Here is a 22,550-nt window from a genome sequence, read left to right on the forward strand (position 1 = left end):
GATGACAGTCAGTGACAGAGAGTTAGTGTTCAGAAGCCTCTATCTCCCAACTACCACACATGCTGCAGGCCAATTAAAGCCAGCCTCTAAGGTCAATTATATCCTCAATCACACCTGTACAACCTGATTGTCTTCAGATTCTGCCCCCAGCAACACCTGTCCAGCCCTCTTGCTTCCAAGGGTTTTTCTTGCACACGAGGAAAGTGGCAAGCAATTCTCTTGATGATACACAAGCAGGAAGAGAATCCAGCTCACTCCTCTCTCTTAGCTTTGCCAGCTGTGCAGGGCTAACTGAAGGAAGAAGCAGTCATAACTGAAGCCAGCAGGTACGAATGAAATATACAGAGAAAGCAGATCTGCTGACCTTTCTTACACAAACAGTTTTGGAGAAGTGAACTTTAAGCAGCGTGACTAATCATTTGAAAATGCATGCGCAAAGGTGAACCTTAATCCACTTCTGCCTGCTTAAACAATCTACATCCCTTATCCCTGCTTTCTCTTCTCCAGGTCAGCCAACAAGTAACCAGAAGCAAAGCCAGAAAAATGTAAATAGATCTTTTCCCTCCCTCTCTGCTTCCTTCCTATGTAGTTGGATCCCATGTGTTCAGATAGCACCTCAGTGCAATCAATCAGCTCCTCGGTCTCTCCTCCTGATCCTTTTTTCCTGCAGTTCAATCACATGTCTCTCAGATGGGGCTTCCTGCCACCTTGTTTATACTTCCTGCCATATCTCTGAAATACTTCCCAGCTAGAATTTTCTCTGGAGCTGCAGTTTGGATGCATGATTTGGTTTCCATTTTCTGTCCTACCCTAGTGTGTAGTGTTGCTGGGTGCTCTTAAACAGCTTCTCTCTTCCACTTCCTGTGGTGGCTGCTTTCCAGAAGCAGTTAGGGGTAAATCTTTGTGTAGTCAGCAAAGTCCTTGGGGATGAAAGACTCTGTACCTTGGTAAGAGTTCTTATTATTTCTGTACTTAACAGAAAAGGGGGACCTCTCTAAGCTATAATATGGTGTGAAATCCTGGGCACCTGCTCTTCCCAACTGGAACTGGTTCCACTTCTCATTTAAGAACTTCCCCCCATTACTTAAAGCAGGAGGATGCAGGTTCTGACCCAGGAGACCTTAATTATGGGCCTATTTCCTGCATTCCCAGAGTGTGGGTTAGGACACTAGGTACGTGTGTGAGATGATGCCATCCCATGGAATGTTCCATGCCCTCTCCTTTTTCATTCTCTCCCTCTAGCTGCAGGATGAAATTGAGCGAAGTGAAAAATCCTCCCAGAAGTCAGAAGAGACGAAGCCCTTGGTCCCGGTGAGTTACGATCCTCCTGTCCAGTGCTGCAGCAGCCCTTACATTCAAGCTATGGTGTGAGTGCACCACAGCCCCACGTGACATCAAATTGCAGATCCACACTACAGTCTGACTGCCTCTCCCTCCCTGTTCAATTAGTGCTGCAAAAGTCCCCAGGGCATCCTCTCCAGCCCACTGGGAGACAGTCCCCATCCTGAGCTCCCCACTCTGACTTTGTGGACAGAGTAACCAGTTCTCCCAGCAACAATGGGAGCCCCCCGCCCCAAGCCCTCACCCTTTTCCCCCTGGGAAGGCATCCTAGGGGCCCTCCAAGACTGGCCTGATGAGATAGAGTCCAGTCTCTGCACACACACAGGAAGCTGTAAGGATATCCCTTGCAATGCCACCGCCAGCTGATTTCATTGGGCTGTTTCCTTTGGCCACAGGACTTCATCCTAGTATGTGACAAACACGAGTCTGACGTTGCTAAGAGGGAGGAATTCTTGAACAAGTTGAAAAAGAAAAACTTTACCATCAAGGTGAGATTAACTAGGGGTGGGCAGGTCCCTGACTACACAGGATCACTGACTGAGCTGGATGACTCCACCCTTAGTGCTCTGAGCGATTGTGTCACAGAACCTGGAAAAGTTCTGTTAGATCTTAGGGAGTTGGCTTTGTGAGCTCAGGGGAAATAGCCTGCACGAAAACTGACAAAAGCTTCCCCTCCCCTCTTGCCCTCGGGCCGGCCAGGTCATGGTTCCTCCCCCAGCCCCTTTTTTAAGAAATCAGAAGAAATCCCATCCTGATATCACAGTCCAAGATCCTGACTGTTTGTGTCATAAAACATAATCAGCCTGTTCGGAGCAGCAGGTGCAGATGTTAGGCACCGCCTAAAATGATTTCCAGACAGATGGTGTGCAACTTTAGTGTGATCACCTGCCCTTGGAAGCCTAGACAGCACTGCCCCCTGCTCCCCCTGGAAGCTGAGCCACCTTCTGGGTTTATAGCTTTACAGATGGTAGGCCAGAGCTTCAGCTGATGTAAGTCACCACAGTTCCACTGTAATCAACACAGTTGCATTGACTTATACCAGCTGAGGATATGGTCTGTAGTCAGGCAGTTCCAGGGTTCCTCACCATCCACACCATGGGACACCACTAGATGTTTCCTCCTAGAAGTGACAATCCAGGGTTCCTTCTCCACCGCTCTAAGGTGCTTGGGTGCTCATTCCCATCAAACGTACGTGGGGCTTGGTTCTCTACACAAAGCAAGACCTTGCTTTTGTGCTCTTTAGTGCATGAGCCCATTCTCCACCTCCTCCATACCAGGAGGGCTAGTTCAGACCCATTCCAGGAGCAGCAACGGTTGAGGGCATAAGGAAGGCCAATAACAGCTGTAAAGAATTCTGTACCTGGTTTTCTCAGCCACTTGTAGCCTCGCTGCTCATTCAAGACTGAGCTTTCCCTCCAGCGAATTCTAATGCTGCCCTGCAGGGACCACCTTCTCTGGGGATGAGGGCAATCTAACCTCCTTGATCATTCAGTCCTGGGCTTTCACTCTGCCCCCAAACCTTTTTCATCAGTGGAACCTCTGACCCTGTTCTGAATGGACCCCTCTCTCCTGGAGTGAGAAGGGTTACTGATGAGGTGTGTTTATATGGGAGGTCAGTCTAGATGATTTAGGGGTCCCCGCTGGCCTTAAAATCTGTTTGTCCAAGCGACACAGATCTCTTCCTGCCCTCAGAGGCAACACCAACCCTTTCCTGGCTGTATTACTTCTTTGTCTGGCCCTATCAAGATACCAAGTCCCTTTGTCTACACCAGCGGCTCTCAAACTGTGTCCCAGGGCCGAAGCTGAAGCCCAAGCCCCCTGCCTGGGCCAAAGCTGACTGCCTGGGGCTGAAGCCCTTGGGCTCAGACTTCAGTCCCCCCCTCCTGGGGTCGTGTCATAATTTTTGTTGTTAGAAGGGGGTCGTGGTACAGTGAAGTTTGAGAACCCCTTAAAAGGCTACAGCTGTGCCGCTGTAGCGCTTCAATGCAGACACTCTACGGCGATGGGAGGGGTCTCCCATCACGCTAGTTTTCCTTCTCCCTGAGAGGCTGTTGCTAGGTTGATGGAAGAATTCTTGCATTGACCTGGTGCTGTCTACGTGGGGGTTAGGTTGGTATAACCACGTCCCTCAGGAGGGTAGATTTTTTCACACCCCTGGAAAACGTAGCAATGCTGATGTAACTTTTCCATGTAGCCCAGGCCTAAGGAATTACTGGTGATGAGAACGGGGCAGGAAGCACTCTGGGAAGGAGAGAGAGGGTGTTGAAGAGGGGCTGGCATGTGGAGAGCACAAGCACTTTTAGCTGAGGAGGAGAGAACCTTCTCGCCCAGGGGAAGGGAAGTGTGGTGGGAGGAGAGCAGCGGGAGAGAAAGAGGACCAAAGTGAGGGAGAAGAGTTAATGGAGCAGAATGACAGGGTCCTGAAGAGGATGAGACTTTCTGCACCATTCTCTGTGTAGAAGTGGGACAGCTCTGCTGCCTCTTGGTTCTCTGTTTGGCAGTGGTTTGCTCTGCAGCTGAGCCTTCTCTAGATCTCCCACCGTCCTGCCTGCAGAGCAGCTCTTTGCCAACGGTCCAATCCCGTTGGATACTTGCTTCATCTGCATGTCTCTCTAATCTCTCTTCTCTCTGATCCTAGACCCGGGACATCAAGGACAAGAAACTATTCTATGGGGTCCGTGCCCCAAGTGAAATCTTCCAAAATTACCAGTGTCCGCTGAAGAACTCAGACAGCGGGTTGCAGAATCACCAAACGAAGAAGTATGTGCCCATCACCACCAGGTGAGCATTTCCTTGATCTCAAAGACATCAGGGTGCAAGGTACTTCATGCTAATGCCTGTGATGGATCGTGCACGCTAGGGTGAGACTTGCCTGTTAGCTGGATCACAGGCCCCCTTCCCTGGTTCCCCATGAGGAATTACTTTGCCGTGCTTTGTATCCTTACTAGAAAACCATTTAAAATCAGGAAGTGATGCTGAGCTCCTGTCCTCGTGCATCTTGCCCCCCTGGCCTGGTCTCCACCAATTCCCCACAACTGAACCTTATCCCCATTCCCTCTTCTAGCCCTGGTCCTTGCTTCCATACCTGTCCAGATCTCTTAACACATTCCTTAATCTCTGGATCCCGGGTCTAGCCTTTATCTCCCATTGCCCTGGTGGTCCCAGGCCATTTTTCTGGCCCATGCTGACCCTTCAGTGTTTAATTCTTCCTAATCCCTGATTGTTTGGGGTTTCAGGATACGTATCGTCAACTTTATCCTGCAGAACCCAAAGATTTCTCCTGAAGGTAAGGAAACGTTTCCTCCCTTCTAGTTGCTCTTGCCGTTCCCATGTGCACAGTCACAAATACACATCCCAAGCAGAGGCAGATGTACAATGAAACACACAGTGCCCTGGCACAGGGCCCCCCAATTACAGGGGGCCTCAGCCTCAGGGCTGAGCCATCCAGCACCCCCTGCAGGCAGGGCTGGCTCCAGGCACCAGCAAAGGAAGCAGGTGCTTGGGGTGGCCAATGGAAAAGAGTGGCACATCCAGGTCTTCGGCGGCAATTCGGCAGGGGTCCCTCAGTCCCTCTCAGAGCAAAGAACCAGCCGCTGAATTGCCGCTGAAGAATGCAGTGGTGCGGTAGGGCTGCCACCAAATTGCCACCGATCAAGGCTTTTTTTTTTCCCCCCTGCTTTGCCGCTTGGGGCGGCAAAAAAGCTGGAGCTGGCCCTGCCTGCAGGGGGGACTGCTGTGGGGGCAGAAGCTGTGGGGGAGAGCAGGGAGGGAGCCGTTTAAGAGCTGTGCTGGAGGTGTGGCGTGCGGTGCGTTCTCCCAGCTGGTGAGCTGGGCTGCTGGTGGCCCCGTGCACCACAGCAGGCAGCCAAGTGAGGCATCCAGGTGAGGGGTTGGCTGGGGGCGTGCTTTAGGGAGGCGGGCACGCCTGTCCTCCTGCCCTGCTCCTCTGGATGCTGGGTAGCGCAGGTGCAATCCGTGGCATGCACTGCTGCTGGCGGCTCCTGGAAAAAGGCCAGGGAAGGGAGTGGCAGGCCAGGGGTCTCATAGACTCATAGACTTTAAGGTCAGAAGGGACCATTATGATCATCTAGTCTGACCTCCTGCACAATGCAGGCCACAGAATCCCACCCATCCACTTCTATAACGAACCCCTAACCTATGTCTGAGTTATCGAAGTCCCCAAATTGCGGTTTGAAGACCTCAAGCTGCAGAGAATCCTCCAGAAAGTGACCCGTGCCCCATGCTGCATAGGAAGGCGAAAAACCTCCAGGGCCTCTGCCAATCTGCCCTGGAGGAAAATTCCTTCCTGACCCCAAATATGGAGATCAGTTAAACCCTGAGCATGTGGGCAAGACTCACCAGCCAGCACCCAGGAAAGAATTCTCTGTAGTAACTCAGATCCCAACCCATCTAACATCCCATCACAGACTCACGTGCTGCTGCCTCCGCAGCTCCGGTTGGCAGCGAACGGGAGCAGCAGCAGAGCAGCGACGCCTCCACCATCCAGCCAGGTAAGGTAACCTAGCGGCTGTGACAGGGACTGTCCAAACCCCGAGCCCCATGCACTGACCCCCTCCACACACATACCCCAGCCCATCCACCTCCCAGCCACCTGCCCTCACTCATGCACCCCTCCACCCATCCCCATCTGCACCCTTTGCACCAAACAGAAGCTGCCCCAAGTAAGCGCCCCACACCCCAACCCTCTGCCCCAGCCCTGAGCGCCCTTCCAGACCCTGCACCCCAACCCCCATCCCTCTCCTGCACCCTAACTCCCTCCCAGACCCCACACCCCAACCCTGAGCCTCCTCCCACATCCTAACTCCCGGCCAGCCGCTGAATTGCCGCTGAAGAATGCAGTGGTGCGGTAGGGCTGCCACCAAATTGCCACCGATCAAGGCTTTTTTTTTTCCCCCCTGCTTTGCCGCTTGGGGCGGCAAAAAAGCTGGAGCTGGCCCTGCCTGCAGGGGGGACTGCTGTGGGGGCAGAAGCTGTGGGGGAGAGCAGGGAGGGAGCCGTTTAAGAGCTGTGCTGGAGGTGTGGCGTGCGGTGCGTTCTCCCAGCTGGTGAGCTGGGCTGCTGGTGGCCCCGTGCACCACAGCAGGCAGCCAAGTGAGGCATCCAGGTGAGGGGTTGGCTGGGGGCGTGCTTTAGGGAGGCGGGCACGCCTGTCCTCCTGCCCTGCTCCTCTGGATGCTGGGTAGCGCAGGTGCAATCCGTGGCATGCACTGCTGCTGGCGGCTCCTGGAAAAAGGCCAGGGAAGGGAGTGGCAGGCCAGGGGTCTCATAGACTCATAGACTTTAAGGTCAGAAGGGACCATTATGATCATCTAGTCTGACCTCCTGCACAATGCAGGCCACAGAATCCCACCCATCCACTTCTATAACGAACCCCTAACCTATGTCTGAGTTATCGAAGTCCCCAAATTGCGGTTTGAAGACCTCAAGCTGCAGAGAATCCTCCAGAAAGTGACCCGTGCCTCATGCCGCATAGGAAGGCGAAAAACCTCCAGGGCCTCTGCCAATCTGCCCTGGAGGAAAATTCCTTCCTGACCCCAAATATGGAGATCAGTTAAACCCTGAGCATGTGGGCAAGACTCACCAGCCAGCACCCAGGAAAGAATTCTCTGTAGTAACTCAGATCCCAACCCATCTAACATCCCATCACAGACTCACGTGCTGCTGCCTCCGCAGCTCCGGTTGGCAGCGAACGGGAGCAGCAGCAGAGCAGCGACGCCTCCACCATCCAGCCAGGTAAGGTAACCTAGCGGCTGTGACAGGGACTGTCCAAACCCCGAGCCCCATGCACTGACCCCCTCCACACACATACCCCAGCCCATCCACCTCCCAGCCACCTGCCCTCACTCATGCACCCCTCCACCCATCCCCATCTGCACCCTTTGCACCAAACAGAAGCTGCCCCAAGTAAGCGCCCTACACCCCAACCCTCTGCCCCAGCCCTGAGCGCCCTTCCAGACCCTGCACCCCAACCCCCATCCCTCTCCTGCACCCTAACTCCCTCCCAGACCCCACACCCCAACCCTGAGCCTCCTCCCACATCCTAACTCCCGGCCAGCCGCTGAATTGCCGCTGAAGAATGCAGTGGTGCGGTAGGGCTGCCACCAAATTGCCACCGATCAAGGCTTTTTTTTTTTTCCCCCTGCTTTGCCGCTTGGGGCGGCAAAAAAGCTGGAGCTGGCCCTGCCTGCAGGGGGGACTGCTGTGGGGGCAGAAGCTGTGGGGGAGAGCAGGGAGGGAGCCGTTTAAGAGCTGTGCTGGAGGTGTGGCGTGCGGTGTGTTCTCCCAGCTGGTGAGCTGGGCTGCTGGTGGCCCCGTGCACCACAGCAGGCAGCCAAGTGAGGCATCCAGGTGAGGGGTTGGCTGGGGGCGTGCTTTAGGGAGGCGGGCACGCCTGTCCTCCTGCCCTGCTCCTCTGGATGCTGGGTAGCGCAGGTGCAATCCGTGGCATGCACTGCTGCTGGCGGCTCCTGGAAAAAGGCCAGGGAAGGGAGTGGCAGGCCAGGGGTCTCATAGACTCATAGACTTTAAGGTCAGAAGGGACCATTATGATCATCTAGTCTGACCTCCTGCACAATGCAGGCCACAGAATCCCACCCATCCACTTCTATAACGAACCCCTAACCTATGTCTGAGTTATCGAAGTCCCCAAATTGCGGTTTGAAGACCTCAAGCTGCAGAGAATCCTCCAGAAAGTGACCCGTGCCCCATGCTGCATAGGAAGGCGAAAAACCTCCAGGGCCTCTGCCAATCTGCCCTGGAGGAAAATTCCTTCCTGACCCCAAATATGGAGATCAGTTAAACCCTGAGCATGTGGGCAAGACTCACCAGCCAGCACCCAGGAAAGAATTCTCTGTAGTAACTCAGATCCCAACCCATCTAACATCCCATCACAGACTCACGTGCTGCTGCCTCCGCAGCTCCGGTTGGCAGCGAACGGGAGCAGCAGCAGAGCAGCGACGCCTCCACCATCCAGCCAGGTAAGGTAACCTAGCGGCTGTGACAGGGACTGTCCAAACCCCGAGCCCCATGCACTGACCCCCTCCACACACATACCCCAGCCCATCCACCTCCCAGCCACCTGCCCTCACTCATGCACCCCTCCACCCATCCCCATCTGCACCCTTTGCACCAAACAGAAGCTGCCCCAAGTAAGCGCCCTACACCCCAACCCTCTGCCCCAGCCCTGAGCGCCCTTCCAGACCCTGCACCCCAACCCTGAGCCTCCTCCCACATCCTAACTCCCGGCCAGCCGCTGAATTGCCGCTGAAGAATGCAGTGGTGCGGTAGGGCTGCCACCAAATTGCCACCGATCAAGGCTTTTTTTTTTCCCCCCTGCTTTGCCGCTTGGGGCGGCAAAAAAGCTGGAGCTGGCCCTGCCTGCAGGGGGGACTGCTGTGGGGGCAGAAGCTGTGGGGGAGAGCAGGGAGGGAGCCGTTTAAGAGCTGTGCTGGAGGTGTGGCGTGCGGTGCGTTCTCCCAGCTGGTGAGCTGGGCTGCTGGTGGCCCCGTGCACCACAGCAGGCAGCCAAGTGAGGCATCCAGGTGAGGGGTTGGCTGGGGGCGTGCTTTAGGGAGGCGGGCACGCCTGTCCTCCTGCCCTGCTCCTCTGGATGCTGGGTAGCGCAGGTGCAATCCGTGGCATGCACTGCTGCTGGCGGCTCCTGGAAAAAGGCCAGGGAAGGGAGTGGCAGGCCAGGGGTCTCATAGACTCATAGACTTTAAGGTCAGAAGGGACCATTATGATCATCTAGTCTGACCTCCTGCACAATGCAGGCCACAGAATCCCACCCATCCACTTCTATAACGAACCCCTAACCTATGTCTGAGCTATCGAAGTCCCCAAATTGCGGTTTGAAGACCTCAAGCTGCAGAGAATCCTCCAGAAAGTGACCCGTGCCCCATGCTGCATAGGAAGGCGAAAAACCTCCAGGGCCTCTGCCAATCTGCCCTGGAGGAAAATTCCTTCCTGACCCCAAATATGGAGATCAGTTAAACCCTGAGCATGTGGGCAAGACTCACCAGCCAGCACCCAGGAATGAATTCTCTGTAGTAACTCAGATCCCAACCCATCTAATATCCCATCACAGACTCACGTGCTGCTGCCTCCGCAGCTCCGGTTGGCAGCGAACGGAAGCAGCAGCAGGGCAGCGACGCCTCCAGCACCCAGCCAGGTAAGGTAACCTAGCGGCTGTGACAGGGACTGTTCAAGCCCCGAGCCCCATCCCCCATGCACTGACCCCCTCCACACACATACCCCAGCCCATCCACCTCCCAGCCACCTGCCCTCACTCATGCACCCCTCCACCCATCCCCACCTGCACCCTTTGCACCAAACAGAAGCTGCCCCAAGTAAGCGCCCCACACCCCAACCCTCTGCCCCAGCCCTGAGCGCCCTTCCAGACCCTGCACCCCAACCTCCATCCCTCTCCTGCACCCTAACTCCCTCCCAGACCCCACACCCCAACCCTGAGCCTCCTCCCACATCCTAACTCCCGGCCAGACCCCGCACTCCAGTGGTTTTTTTACTTTATAAAATGCTCTTATCCAAAGCACTTTACAGTAGTTAGCTAATGATACAAACAATATTTAGAAAGATCATTAAGTGGTCTGCCGAGACCCTTATCAATTTTCAAGTGATCTGTGGGGGAAAAAAAAAGTTGGTTTTGTAGTCTAATCAAGGTACCGAACTTTATTTTCATTTACTTCCTATTACTAATAATATAGGAGGAGGATGAAGAAAAAAAGAATGAAAAATGGCGGGGGTGGGGAGATAAGAGAGAATGTTCTTTTTTCTTGGCTGGGTCCCAGGGGGAGCCCCCAAAAATGAAGCTGAGCACAGGGCCCCACTAACTCTAAATCTGCCACTGATCCCAAGTGCAACTCACATGGACATGTGCATTCCTAGCCTTGCACATGGGCATGCTCGAACTCGTGCACAGCCTCATGCGTACCCCAGCGTGTACAGAAACTGCGCTAGACTCGTGGGTACAGCAGGACCAGCGCCTCTGCTGAGGTTGCCATCAGCGTCGCTCTGTGCGCTGACCATTGGGGGATGTTCTACGTGTTGTTTGTCTGCAATGGGCAGAGTCTGACTGTTGCCAATTTCTTTTCAACACCAAAGCAGTGCTCTGAACTCCAGTTCTCTTCAGGTGTCACCTACAGCCTTTTCTCTTAATGCGGGGGTTTGGGTCATAGGGTCAGCTTGGGTTCTACTAGGTGCCGGGGAGGCTTGTGCCTGCCTGTCACTGTTAACTTTCCTGTTCCTGTTTTGCTGCTAGAGACGCTCCAAAAGCTGATAAAGGCGAAGGTCTTTGAGGCAGCATTCCCACTGCACGAGGTGAGGAATTGGAGGGTGCCTTGGTGCTGAGAGAGTATATATGCGCAGGAGACCACGTGTGTGGATTGCAGATGCAGGAGAGGAAGTGGGTTGTAGGGGAGGAGTGGCTGGGAAGACAGAGGAATAGGTCATGGTCCTAAAGATCCTTTGGCTGAGGATGTGGTGGCATGTGTCTGGAAAAAGCCCTAACTAATATCTTAGTAAGGGTATGGGGGTGAGGGAGGGTTGGCAGTTGATATATCTCTCTGTGCCTGATCTGGATGCTGTTCTTTCTAGCAAGAAGGGACGATAAAAAATCTGAAGGAGAATTGGGCCCAATGGAGAAAGATACTGAAGCAACAGCCAATCAAGGATATCAGGTAACCCACGCCAAGGGATGGACAATGAGACAGCGCAAGGCCACCATGTAAAATACCCATCCAGAATAACTTCATTACATGTAACTCTGAGCACCCAGCTCCTTCTGTGGGGGAGTTCTACCCAGGGGTGAAAGTAAGATACAAGACTTACCAGTATGGGGGCCTGGTGCCTCGGATGGAAGGGGCAGGGCTGGGGGTCAGCCTCCCCCAGCCACCCCTTCCATGCTACCTGGGGCCTCCAGCTGCTTCCACAGCAGCGCTTTAACATCGGCTGTGTATGGGCTGGTACCGGCGGCCACTTCTTACGGGGACGCTGTTCTAGCCCGTACTGTCCCACTTTCACCTCTGGTTCTACCTAGTCCTCCATATGACTCCAAGTTCAAACCAGAGCTGGACAAACTTGGTTTGCCTAACTGTGAACACACTTGACTTGTGGGTTAAGGGGCATAGAATTGTTACACTAGATTAGACTCGTGGTCCGTCTAGTATCCTATCTCTGACAGCCACTGGCACCAGCTGCATCAGGGGAAGATGCAGCAATTCTGCAGAAGGTAATTATGGGATAACCTGCCCCCAGGGAATGTGCCTTTTAACCCTCCACACCCTTCCCTCAGACAGAGAATGGCTCATACCATGAACCAAGAGGGGCTATATCCCTTTCAAAACCCTTGGAGTTTTTAATCCTTACAATTTGTAACTCTGGATATCCTTATCTATAAAACTGTCCAGCTCTTTTTCAATCCTGCTAAGCTCCTGGCCCCAGTTGTATCCAGTGGCAATGAGTGTCTCATGCTAACTCTGCATTGTTTAAAAAAGCATTTCCTTTAACCACGTTTTAAGTTGCCAAATTGCACTTTGAATAGCCCCTTATTCTTGTATTGTGAGAGCAACTCCTGACCTGCCTTCTTTAGGCCATTCGAGTGTACAAAATAATGATTGTCTCGTTTTAGTGGTCACCTTGCTAAGATAAAGAATCCCAGTCTTTTCAGTTTCTCCAGGAGAGGTTATTTTTTCCCCATCCCCCTAAATCATTCTCCCTGACCATCTCTGAACCCCTCTGAATCTACTTTCTCTCTGGAGATGGGGTGACCAGTACTGAACACAGCGCTCCAGATTAGGGTGACCAGATGTTCCAATTTTATAGGGACAGTCCCGATATTTGGGGCTTTTTCTTCTATAAGTGCCTATTACACCCCCCCGCATACCAATTTTTCACATTTGCTATCTGGTCACCCTACTCCAGATGGAGCTGCACCATTAGCTTTATATGTAGGTATTCGCCTTTCTGTGTTAGTCTCAGGTTTGTTTACTCTGGCTACAGCTGCACCTCACACAGATCTTCACTGATCTGTCCTGGATCTCTTTCCTGTGTTACAGACTTACTGAGAACCCATGAATGAGCAGCTCAAATCTGTCCCTCCAGCGTATCAGTACTGTATTTAATCAGCTGCCATCAGCTTGCTCATTTGCTTAGCTTGGTTACTTCCTCCCTACGTTTTCTCTGGCCCTGACTAACCTGAGTGTTCAGCATTGTGTTCTCAGGAGACGTTTGGCTCCTCACTGTTCACCCCCCCCCCCTTCCAGATCACTAACACCTATATCATCAAGGCAGGGGTGGGTCATGCAGTGACCTAAGGAGAAGCAAGAGGACGGGACTGACAGATCTTTGGGGACAGCATCCCCCATCCTGAGGTCTCAGGGCATTTGGCTGACACTGGATATTGTCACTGCAAATCTGGGGCTAGATGGGATCTTTGCTGAGTGATTTCAGCACCTGCCTTGTCTTTCAGGAGTTATTTTGGGGAGAAGGTGGCCCTGTATTTTGCCTGGCTAGGCTGGTACACCCGCATGCTGTTCCCAGCTGCTGTGCTGGGCCTGCTTGTCTTCCTATATGGGATCTTTCATTTTGATTCCAGTCAGGTCAGGTAAGTGCATCAAGGGGACACTGTGTGTCCATGTCCTGTCGTGTGTCCAAGTGTATGCATGAATGTGTGAATGCAGGTGATCACATCTCCTATACATGGCATCCAATCCTATGACTTCTCTTTCTATGGAACTGCCTCTGACTTCTACGGGAGCTCTGCATGCAGAGGGCTTGCAGGGCCATTGACTTCCAGCGACTGTGCCACTTCATGAAACAATGGCAGGATCTCTGAAGTGTGGCAGCTCTCTAACCGCATGATAGTGATCATAATGGCTCACGTTCTACAGTCACGTGGCTCCTGTGGGCTTTATTGGGATGTGCACTGGCGCATCTCAGTACCCAGTTTGGCCCTTGTAAAGAATGGCATGTCTGCTTTGGAGAATGGGGACATATTGCAGGCAGGGGCAACAGATTGTCAAGTGTCTAGGCTGCAGACTGCTAGCTACACCCCTGCATCTGGCTGTGACCAGGGGAGTATGTATGAATATGCACCTGTGGGGAAGCTTGCCAAGGAGGAGACCTCATCTGGCACTATCAGGGCACTAATATCTGGTAGCTGCAGCGTAGAGCTATATTCTATCCATTAGCGGTGAGTATCTGCTCTGCCTCTCCCTTGGCTGTTGACTGAATGTGATGGCTAGAATGAGCACACGGCTGATGGGCTAGCAAAGCAACCATCATACTCCTTCCTTTCTTTCCTGCTCCAGCAAAGAGATCTGTGAAGCCAACACCACCATCATGTGCCCACTCTGCGACCAGAAGTGCCCGTTCTGGCAGCTGTCAGATACTTGCACCTATGCCAAGGTAAATCAATGCTCGCCAGAGACACCTTCCATTTCTCCACTGGGCCCTTGTTTCCAATAGCTGCCGTGCTTATGCCTCCTCATGATACCCCCAGCAGCGTGCGGCCAGTATGTATCCCCCTGGGAAACGGGTCAGCTGCTGATGGTGGCTGCAGGGAGCTTTTGCACGTATTACAGCAGAGAATTATGTCCAGCTCCATTGTCTTGCCTGTGGGGTGGAGGCTTCCCAAGCTTTGGGTTGAGTCTTAAGAACTCCTGGTTTCTGCTCTTCTGCCTCCCGTGATGTCCTGAGGGCCACGGAGCACTGCTCTCCCACGTAGGACTGGGCACAGTGCCACTGCCACAGTCCTCGCAGCACCCCGAGTGCCTCCTGCGTCCTCTCCAGCCAGACTCCTCCCCTGTGCTCCAGGCTCCTTTGTAATCCCTTCTTTCTCGTTCTCTCCTTTTTCAGGTCACTCACCTGTTTGACAACGAGGGGACAATTCTCTTTGCAGTGCTCATGGCTCTCTGGGGTAGGTTTCTGTCTCTCTGTGCCTAGCATGAGGCTTTGAAATGGGAATGGCCTGTCAGCTGTAGCCTGCTGTGGGTCTGGTGACAAACTGGGTTCCTGTGTTGTTTATTCAGAACCTGCCAACATTCTTTCTGCCGGGCAGAGAGGTGTAACTTTACTGGGGAAGGAGTGGGGTTGGGCAGCGTGTGAAGGGAAAGGGATAGGCACGGGTGAAGTTACATGCATTTGGGGATGGGTTTTGGTACTTTGTAACTTTAGATCATTGGTTCAAATCCAGTTCTGGACATTCCCCTCTGGAATCTGGTCAGGGGCCTGTGTGAAATGAATTTGGTGGCCCATTTGTCTATGGGTTTTCTCTGTACCCACCACAGTAGCATCTGTGTATCTAATCTGGTTTCATTTGAGCTCTGAGGTTACCAGCATATGTATTCCAAAAGCATTGCCACAGCTAGCACCAACTGGTATCCTCAAGGTCTGATTTGGCTGTGGACACTGGAGAGGTGGAAGCTGCCCTAAGTCAGAGCAGTCCCTGGGGCTACACCAAGCTATTCAGGGGCCCTCTTGGCCTCCGGAGAAGTCCAGAATTCCAGTATAAAACCACGCCTGTATCTCCATTTCTTCCCTCTCTCCTGCAAAGCACAGCACAGGATCTGGCCCATAATGTTTTGCATGCAGCTTGTGCAGCAGAGACACAAACATGCCCCAGAACAGAGATGAGGGGTAAATAACCCAGGTGATGGGAGTCTGTCAACATTGGCTAGAAAATATACTATAGACTGGCTACCATGTCCTGGAAGTGCATTCAGACCTAGCTATGATCCTCCTCCTGGATTGATCCCATGGTTACCAGCAGTAAATGTCCCCTGTTTGGAGGGCTTTTCTACAGAGAGCTCCAGGCTGCTTCCTCCACGTTGGAGAACCTGGATGCTTAGCAGCACTTCCCCTACCTGGCCTGTAGGAAAGGCATGTGCTCCTGTGACTGCTTCGTTAAGTCAATGTCTCCATGGGGCAGAGGAGTCTCTGCTGCTCTGACCGCATTGTTCTGTGGTTTCACCTACAGCCACCGTGTTCCTGGAGCTGTGGAAGAGGAAAAGGGCTGAGGTGGTCAGTGGCTGGGAACTGTACGGGTGGGATGAAGATGAGGTGAGAATAAGTCACTCCTTTGCACTGTCTTCCTCTTTGTTGACTCATAGACTTAAAAGCCAGAAAGGACCATCACAATCACCTAGTCTGGTCTTCTGCACATCGCAGCCACAGAATCTCACCCATCCACTCCTCTCATAGACCCCTAACCTCTGGCTGAGTTACTGATGTCCTCAAATCATGGTTTAAAGACTTCAAGTTACAGAGAACCCACCATTTACACTAGTTTAAACCTGCAAGGGGCCCCATGCTGCAGAGGAAGGCGAAAACCCTCATACAGTCTCTGCCAATCTGACCTTGGAGAAAATTCTTTCCTGGTCCCATATATAGCTATCAGTTAGATCCTGAGTATGTGGGCGAGACCCACGAGCGAGACATCTTGGAAAGAATTCCCTGTAGTAACTCGGAGCCCTCCTCATCTAGTGTCCCATCACCAGCCATTGGAGACTGACTGCAATGGGATGTAGCCAATCTCATGATACCTTCCCCTCCATAAACTTATCAAGCTCAGTCTTGAAGCCAGTTGGGTATTTTTCCCTCACTGCTAGCCTTGGGAGGCTGCTCCCGAGCTTCACTCCTCTGATGGTTAGAAACCTTTGTCTAATTTCAAGCCTAAACTTGTTGATGGCTGGTTTACCTCCATTTGTTCTTGTGTCCACTGTGACAGGTTAGAACCCCTTGGGATGCCATGTGATGTATTGGGGTTTCACTGAGCCCCTCCTCCTGCTCCACCAGCCTGGATTCCCTCTCCCTGTTTTGCTGAATTAGGCTCTCCGGCCTCTTACAGCACACACAGAGGCAGGGCCACACCCCGCTGCAGACACAGACTGAAGTCAGCTCTGTGTGAGAGGATTCACCCAGCGCTCACGTGCACACCCCTTTTGGGGAATAAACCCAAAATAATACTGTCTTGCGCTGTATAGAAAGAGCTTCACAGCGCAAACTCGTAAAAATTCCCCCTCTCCCTCAACGTAAAGAGAGAGATGCACAACTCCCCCCCCCCCCCCCAGTTAGGAATTGCACAATCTGGGTTTCATAATGCACAAAACAAATGTATTAACTGTAAAAGGCAGATTTTAAGTGAATATAAGAGATAACAAATAGGACAAAGCAGATTACTGAGCAAATAAAACAAAATACGCAAGCTAAGCTTGATACACTCAAGAAACAGGTTACAAAATGTAATTTTTTTTTTTTTACCCTAAATGTTATTTTAGGCAGGTTGCAAAGTTTCTGTAGCTTAGCACAGTGGTCTCCAAAGTGGGGTGTGCGCGCCACAGGGGGTGCACAAGAGGATCCATTGGGGGGCATGGCAGGAGGAGCGCTGCCAGAGGGAACAAGTGAGCAGGGAAGCTGCCCCGCCCTCCTGCAGGCAGGGCCACCCAGAACGCAGGGGCTTTAGGGGCTACAGGGCCCTGGGCTAGGAGCCCTGGGGCCCTGGCCTGCGACTCTAAAGCCCCTTTCGGAATGTGGCCCTGAGTCCTCCGGCCTGTGGAGGAGCCGGGGCAGCCGCACAGCCAGGGGCCAGAAAGAAGCGGCGCTTTCCCCTTTAAAGCCGGCTGGAGAGAAGCGGCGCTTTGAAGGGGAAAGCGGCACTTCTCTCCGGCCCCTGCTCCTCCTGAGTCCTCCGGCACGTGCTCGCAGGGCTGCATTCTGAAAGGGGCTTTAGAGCTGCAGGCCAGGGCCCCGGGGCCCCTAACGTCCCTGCGTTCCGGGTGGGGGGGGCGGAGCTCCCAGAATCCCAGCCGTGGGGGCGGTGCCTCACTGCACAGTGCCACCTGCAAACCCCCTGCACCAAACAGGAGCTTCCCCAGGTAAGTGCTCTGCACCTCCTGCCTGTCCCAGGCCTGAGCCTCCTCCAACACCCCCACCCTGAGCTCCCTCCCGCACCCTAACTCCCTCCCAGACCCTGCACCCCCACCCTGAGCGCCCTCCCACACCCTAACCCTAATCCAGACCTTCGAATCGCTGTATCACAAAGTGTTAAACCAAGATTTTCAGAAATAATGAAGCGTATTCAATCACATTGCTCTCACTAAAAAATTTTTTTTTTGTGAGAGCAAAAAGGTGTTTTGTACTATTAATAAATAAAATACAATAAAAATATTGTTTTTCATCTTTCTCATTCTTTTTAATTTCTATTTTTGTGTGTTTTATAATGTACATAATATATTAGTATAGTAGTATATGTGTATATAATTTATACATAAATATACATATATTGGGGGGGGTGCTCAAATTTTTTTTACTGATAGGGGTGCGCGATCAAAAAAGTTTGGAGACCACTGGCTTAGCGTTCCAGTTATATCTCTTTTCAGACGGGACCCTGTCTCAGTCTGGACTCCCCCCTTGCCTTCCCTTCAGGTGTCTTTAGCAGTCTACTCCATGGCCTGCCAGCCCAAGAAGAAAGAGTCCCGTTTGACTTCCTCCCCACCCTTAAATAAGATTTACATAAGGCAGGAATCTTTTGTTTCCCAAACTTGCCCCCTTCCCCTCTCCTTTTAGTGGAAAATTGCAAGAAGTCGAAGGGGGATAATGTTTAGTATCAGGTGACAGGACCACCTGACCTAGTAGTGCACAGCTACAGGAAGGAGAGACATTAGTATCTTCACAGTCTTGTTTCTTCCTTATGGCCCATCAAGTCTGATGGCCTGTTGTCTGGTGGGTGTCTCCCAAATACATACCCAGTTGTAATTATTACATAGTCCATACTCCTAACTTTAGATATAGAACTGATACATGAATACAAATTGGATAATCACATTCAGTAAATCGTAACCTTTCCAAGAATCTCACATGACCCATCTTGCATAAAACATCTTAGTTATGCCATATTCATATCATAGCACTATTTTTATGAAGAATATGGGGTGTAACGTCACATCCACGTTGACACTTTAACTTAAATAACTCCTCTCCCTCCCTGGTACTTATCCCTCTGATATGTCTAGAGAGAGCAATCCTATCTCCCCTCAGCCTTCTTTTGGTTAGACTAAACAAGCCAAGCTCTTAGAGTCTCCTCTCATGAAGTAGGTTTTCTCTGCACCTGTTCCAGTTTGAATTCATCTTTCTTAAACATGGGAGACCAGACCTGCACACAGTAAACTTCCTTCCCTCCCTGTGCCATTGTCTCTCTTGCCAGGAGGCAGGTGGGATTCTGGGCTGTGTACAGGCATATGGAAAAATGCTGTTCCAACTAAAGGCAATGCTGGGAGGACACTCACTGCTGAGATCCCAGCTGGTACTGCAGAGGAGACTGAACTGGGATTAATGAGGCACTGCTGTAGGAGAGGTTCCCCCAGATCTTCCTGCCCTTTATTAGGAAAGGAGTGCAGGGCTCCTGAAGTCCTTTCCCTGAAAGGGTTTTAGATGCAGGCTACGCATTTGTGCACAGCACAGGAACTACTGTCACTCCTGTTTATAAAGACTGGGGTTAGTCAGATCAGTCTGCAACATGCCTGTATGCATGATATAACCCACAGCCATTTCTTCTAATGTCCAATCCAGGCCAAGTTATGGAGACCCTGTGCTAGCCAGTGTGGGAGATTTCAGGCTTTGACATGCAGGCTACATGAAGAAATACCCTAGGATCTGCTACAAGTCCTGTCCCTCTTCTGCCCTGCCAGAACATGTCATGTTCATCGCATGCTTCCATCTCATTGACACATGCGAGGCACTATACTGCCCCTTGGCTTGCTTTTCCCTAGTGTATGGCTCTGACGCATATTCTTTTTCCCCCATCCCCAGGAGGAGCTGGCCTTGCAGCTGATCAATGACCCAAAGTATACCCTCAAGTTGTACCAGCACTCTTATATCCGCAGCACTATCCTGCTTCTCTTAGTCCTGCTTATGGTACGTGCTATTGACTCAGACACCTCCACGGGTTTGGGGATTTCTACACCATTGAGCTACAGGCGCATGTGGTTGTGAAGTGAATGATGCAGAAAGGCGTTTGAAGGGGAACAGGACACTGAATAGCTTTGGGGGTTGGGGATGGGCTGCAGAGCCTTTCAGCTCTAAGATGCCAAGTGGATTCTGGCCCAGGGTGGTGGAGATTTCAAGTCATCGCTGTTGTATGACTGCTTGGTGGCCTGTGTAGTGATCTCAGTCTGGTTCCTAAAACACCCCCTAGATGAGTCAGCCTTAACTGGTCCAGTCTCAGAGCAGGCCTGGACTGAGTGGGCCTGGAGACCGTGTACTAGAAAGGAGTGAAGCAGGGGCAGTCACTCTGTGGGAAAACGGGAACTGCTGTTGGATGTGCTCTGCCTGTTCTTCGGATAGATGGGGGGAAGGGAGGGCGCTAAACTCACACGGGGATAGCAGGGAGGCAGCCATTTGCCAGTTTGTTTCCTGAGAGCTCACTGGCACGTGCCAGCTGCCTGCCACTCCGCCACGCTGCTGCAGAGAGCGTCCCAGCTCCCATCCCTTCCTACGTACAGTGCTACAGGGGAAATGGTGTAGAAAAAACCTATTCAAACTATACACCGGGGGCAGAACCAGGATGGGTGACTATTACTTTACTCACGAGGGGGAGCATAGTGAACAATGTGGGTGCCAGCAACATCAAACCATACATGCACACGCTTGCTCCTCCACCCCGCACTGCTGGTCAACATCCGCTGTATTTAACCACCTCACTCCTCCTAGAAACTGTGCTGGGCACAGGCATCCCACCCTGCAGGCTGGGCATGGGCACTAAGGGCCTGGATCTTGGCCTGCAGCTGCTAACCATACAGAACCCATCATCTAGCTGCATTTAAGTCTGTCGTTCCCACCCCCATGCACCCAGTTTGCGCAGTTTCCCCCTCCACCTTCATTACCTGCCTCCCCTGCTCAGCCCGTCTCTAATCCCCGCAAGAGCTCTGACGACACGCTGCCCCCCCAGATCACCGTGCTCATTGGCCTTGCCCACGCGTTCGTCATCTACCGGGTGGTGGCGACTGTCCTCTTCACCAAAAGCAACTTCGAGTTCATCCGGGAACATGCCAGCACCGTGGCGGTGGCGACGGGGGCCGTGCTGCATTACATCACCATCATCGTCATGACCAAGGTACGGAGTGCGGCGTGACAGGAGCCCTCCTCGTTGTCCCACAATCAAACTCCCTGCCCGTCCCGTCTCTCCGTTCACCCTCCCTCTCCTGTGTTGCAGGTGAACAGGCGTGTGGCGCTCTTTCTCTGTGAGCTGGGTAAGGCAAAGCGCATGCCGTATTCACCCTGCATCTAGCATCCTCCAGCGCAGCCAGCTGGATTATCCTGAACATTGTTGGTGGAGCACTAAAAGGGGCCGAGTCTTTCCATTGATATCAATGGGCTTTTTCGCTCTGGCCTTCACAGCTGCTCGTACAGAACACTTGAAATATGCTAAAGCCACCTAGCTCCTGGACAGCCGAGGTTCTCAACCTTTTTCTTTCTGAGCTCCCCCCTACTCCATATGCTATAAAAACTCCATGGCCCACCTGTGCCACAACAGTTGTTTTTCTGCACATAAAAGCCAGGGCTGGCGTTAAGGGGTTGCAAGCAGAGCAATTGCCTGGGGCCCCATGCCACAGGGGCCCCCGCAAAGCCACATTGCTCGGGCTTCACTTTTAGCCCTGGATGGTGGGGCTCAGGGACCTGGGCTTTAGCCCCATGCGGGGTGGCTCGGCCTTTTTACCCTGGGTCCCAGCGAGTCTAATGCTGGCCCTGCTTGGCCCCTGAAACCTGCTTGAGGCCCCTTAGGGGGCCCCGGATCCCTGGTTGAGAACCACTGCTATACGGCCCAGCAAAGAGAAGGGTATTGCCACAGCCGCCGCCTCCGTCCCCCAGGCAAACGAATGAGCCCTGGCCAGAGCTCTAATAGCACAGCAGGCCGGGAGCAATTCCAGAGTCAAGGGTGTTCTGTTGGGAGGCCCTTAGTCTCAGATAGTTAAATAGAGGGACTCCCTGCTTCAGCCCCCATCCTGATCTCAGCTGCTACCAAGCCTCATGTAAAGAGAGGTGAGTCTGGCAGAGAGCCAGCGCCCCAGCCAGGGAGGGCTTCAGAAAGCCAAGTCAGCATGTCGGATTGCACCCTAACATTAACAGGAAGCCAGTGCCACTGCTGGAGAGCTGGTGAAATCGGTGCCTATCCTGCCCCAGCTCTGGTTTGAGTGTAGCTCCGGCACAGCTGATCGCTGCAACAGAAGCCACAGGTACATGGATCGCTGTGTCAAGGTCCTGGGATTACTCAGGCTCATTAGAACCGGGGCTACAAATCCAGGGGATCAGGTTCAGGTCCAGGGGATTCTGGGTCAGTAAAAGGCCCGAGCGCTTTGGAATGAAAGCACGACGGGCTGAAGGTGCCTGTCCAGGAAGGAGGGGGGCTCCTGCTGCTGTGACTAACCCACCCACCTGCACTCCCGTTTCCAGAGAAGCCACGGACGTTCTCGGAGCGTGAGAACATCTTCACTGTGAAAATCTTCACCTTCCAGTTCTTCACCTACTTCTCCTCACTGATCTACATCGCCTTCTTCCTGGGAAGGTGAGCGCGGCTATGCCCCAGCCAGGTCCCCAGCTGGGGTAAGGAGCTGTACCCATTAACCCCGGGCGGAGCTCTGCATTAGTACGGTAACACACACCCAGGGCCAATCACCCTAGGGAGGCCCATAAACCCAGTCAGGTTTGCCCGGTGCTTCTAACCACTGGTTGCAGGGGGAAGGTGTTGGCTGCTCTGGTGGCAGGGATAAAGAAGGCTGGTGCCGCTAGTGACTGAGAGAAAGCTCCTGTAGCCTGACTTCTGGATGTTGATTCTGTGGATGAAATCTTGGCTCCCTGGAGGTCACTGGGAATTTTGCCACTGATTTCAATGGGGCCAGGATTTCACCCTTGTTTTTTGGGATGGGTGTGTAGTTCTCCACCTCTCTCAGCTTGTCTTTCTCTCGGTTTCTGTCTGTCCCTCTCTTGCTGGGTTGCTGCGCTTGACTCCGCCTGTGTTTGTCTCCCACCTCCTCTCTCTTTCAGTCTCTGCACCTGCCTCTCTCTTCCCTTTAGTGCCTGGGTCTCTGTCCCGGGGGAGTCATTACCCTCCCTGCTTACAGAGGGAGGGGCTGGGTGCACCAGCATCAGGCCTATTTAACTCTGCACTCTCCTGGTCA

General features: G+C 52.8%; 1 protein-coding gene across 7 annotated transcripts in view; it reads left to right on the top strand.

Annotated features, from left to right (window-relative positions):
* ANO9 (anoctamin 9) overlaps nt 1–22,550 on the top strand; it is a 60,343-nt gene that overhangs the window by 25,846 nt on the left and 11,947 nt on the right. For 2 of the 7 annotated variants that reach the window (XM_045014916.1, XM_045014921.1), the window contains 18 exons: nt 1,243–1,311; nt 1,737–1,829; nt 3,980–4,122; nt 4,578–4,627; nt 5,769–5,852; nt 7,012–7,095; nt 8,280–8,339; nt 9,449–9,532; nt 10,640–10,698; nt 10,975–11,057; nt 12,848–12,982; nt 13,689–13,785; nt 14,236–14,296; nt 15,356–15,438; nt 19,186–19,290; nt 20,324–20,488; nt 20,588–20,624; nt 21,826–21,937. In XM_045014916.1, coding sequence (XP_044870851.1) covers nt 1,243–1,311; nt 1,737–1,829; nt 3,980–4,122; nt 4,578–4,627; nt 5,769–5,852; nt 7,012–7,095; nt 8,280–8,339; nt 9,449–9,532; nt 10,640–10,698; nt 10,975–11,057; nt 12,848–12,982; nt 13,689–13,785; nt 14,236–14,296; nt 15,356–15,438; nt 19,186–19,290; nt 20,324–20,488; nt 20,588–20,624; nt 21,826–21,937 — 1,604 coding nt within the window. The remainder of the gene's footprint in view (nt 1–1,242; nt 1,312–1,736; nt 1,830–3,979; nt 4,123–4,577; nt 4,628–5,768; nt 5,853–7,011; nt 7,096–8,279; nt 8,340–9,448; nt 9,533–10,639; nt 10,699–10,974; nt 11,058–12,847; nt 12,983–13,688; nt 13,786–14,235; nt 14,297–15,355; nt 15,439–19,185; nt 19,291–20,323; nt 20,489–20,587; nt 20,625–21,825; nt 21,938–22,550) is intronic. The other 5 variants (XM_045014917.1, XM_045014920.1, XM_045014918.1 and 2 more) reach the window with 5 other exon arrangements.

This window comes from Mauremys mutica, chromosome 4, assembly GCF_020497125.1.
Source record: "Mauremys mutica isolate MM-2020 ecotype Southern chromosome 4, ASM2049712v1, whole genome shotgun sequence".
Classification (NCBI taxonomy): domain Eukaryota; kingdom Metazoa; phylum Chordata; order Testudines; family Geoemydidae; genus Mauremys; species Mauremys mutica.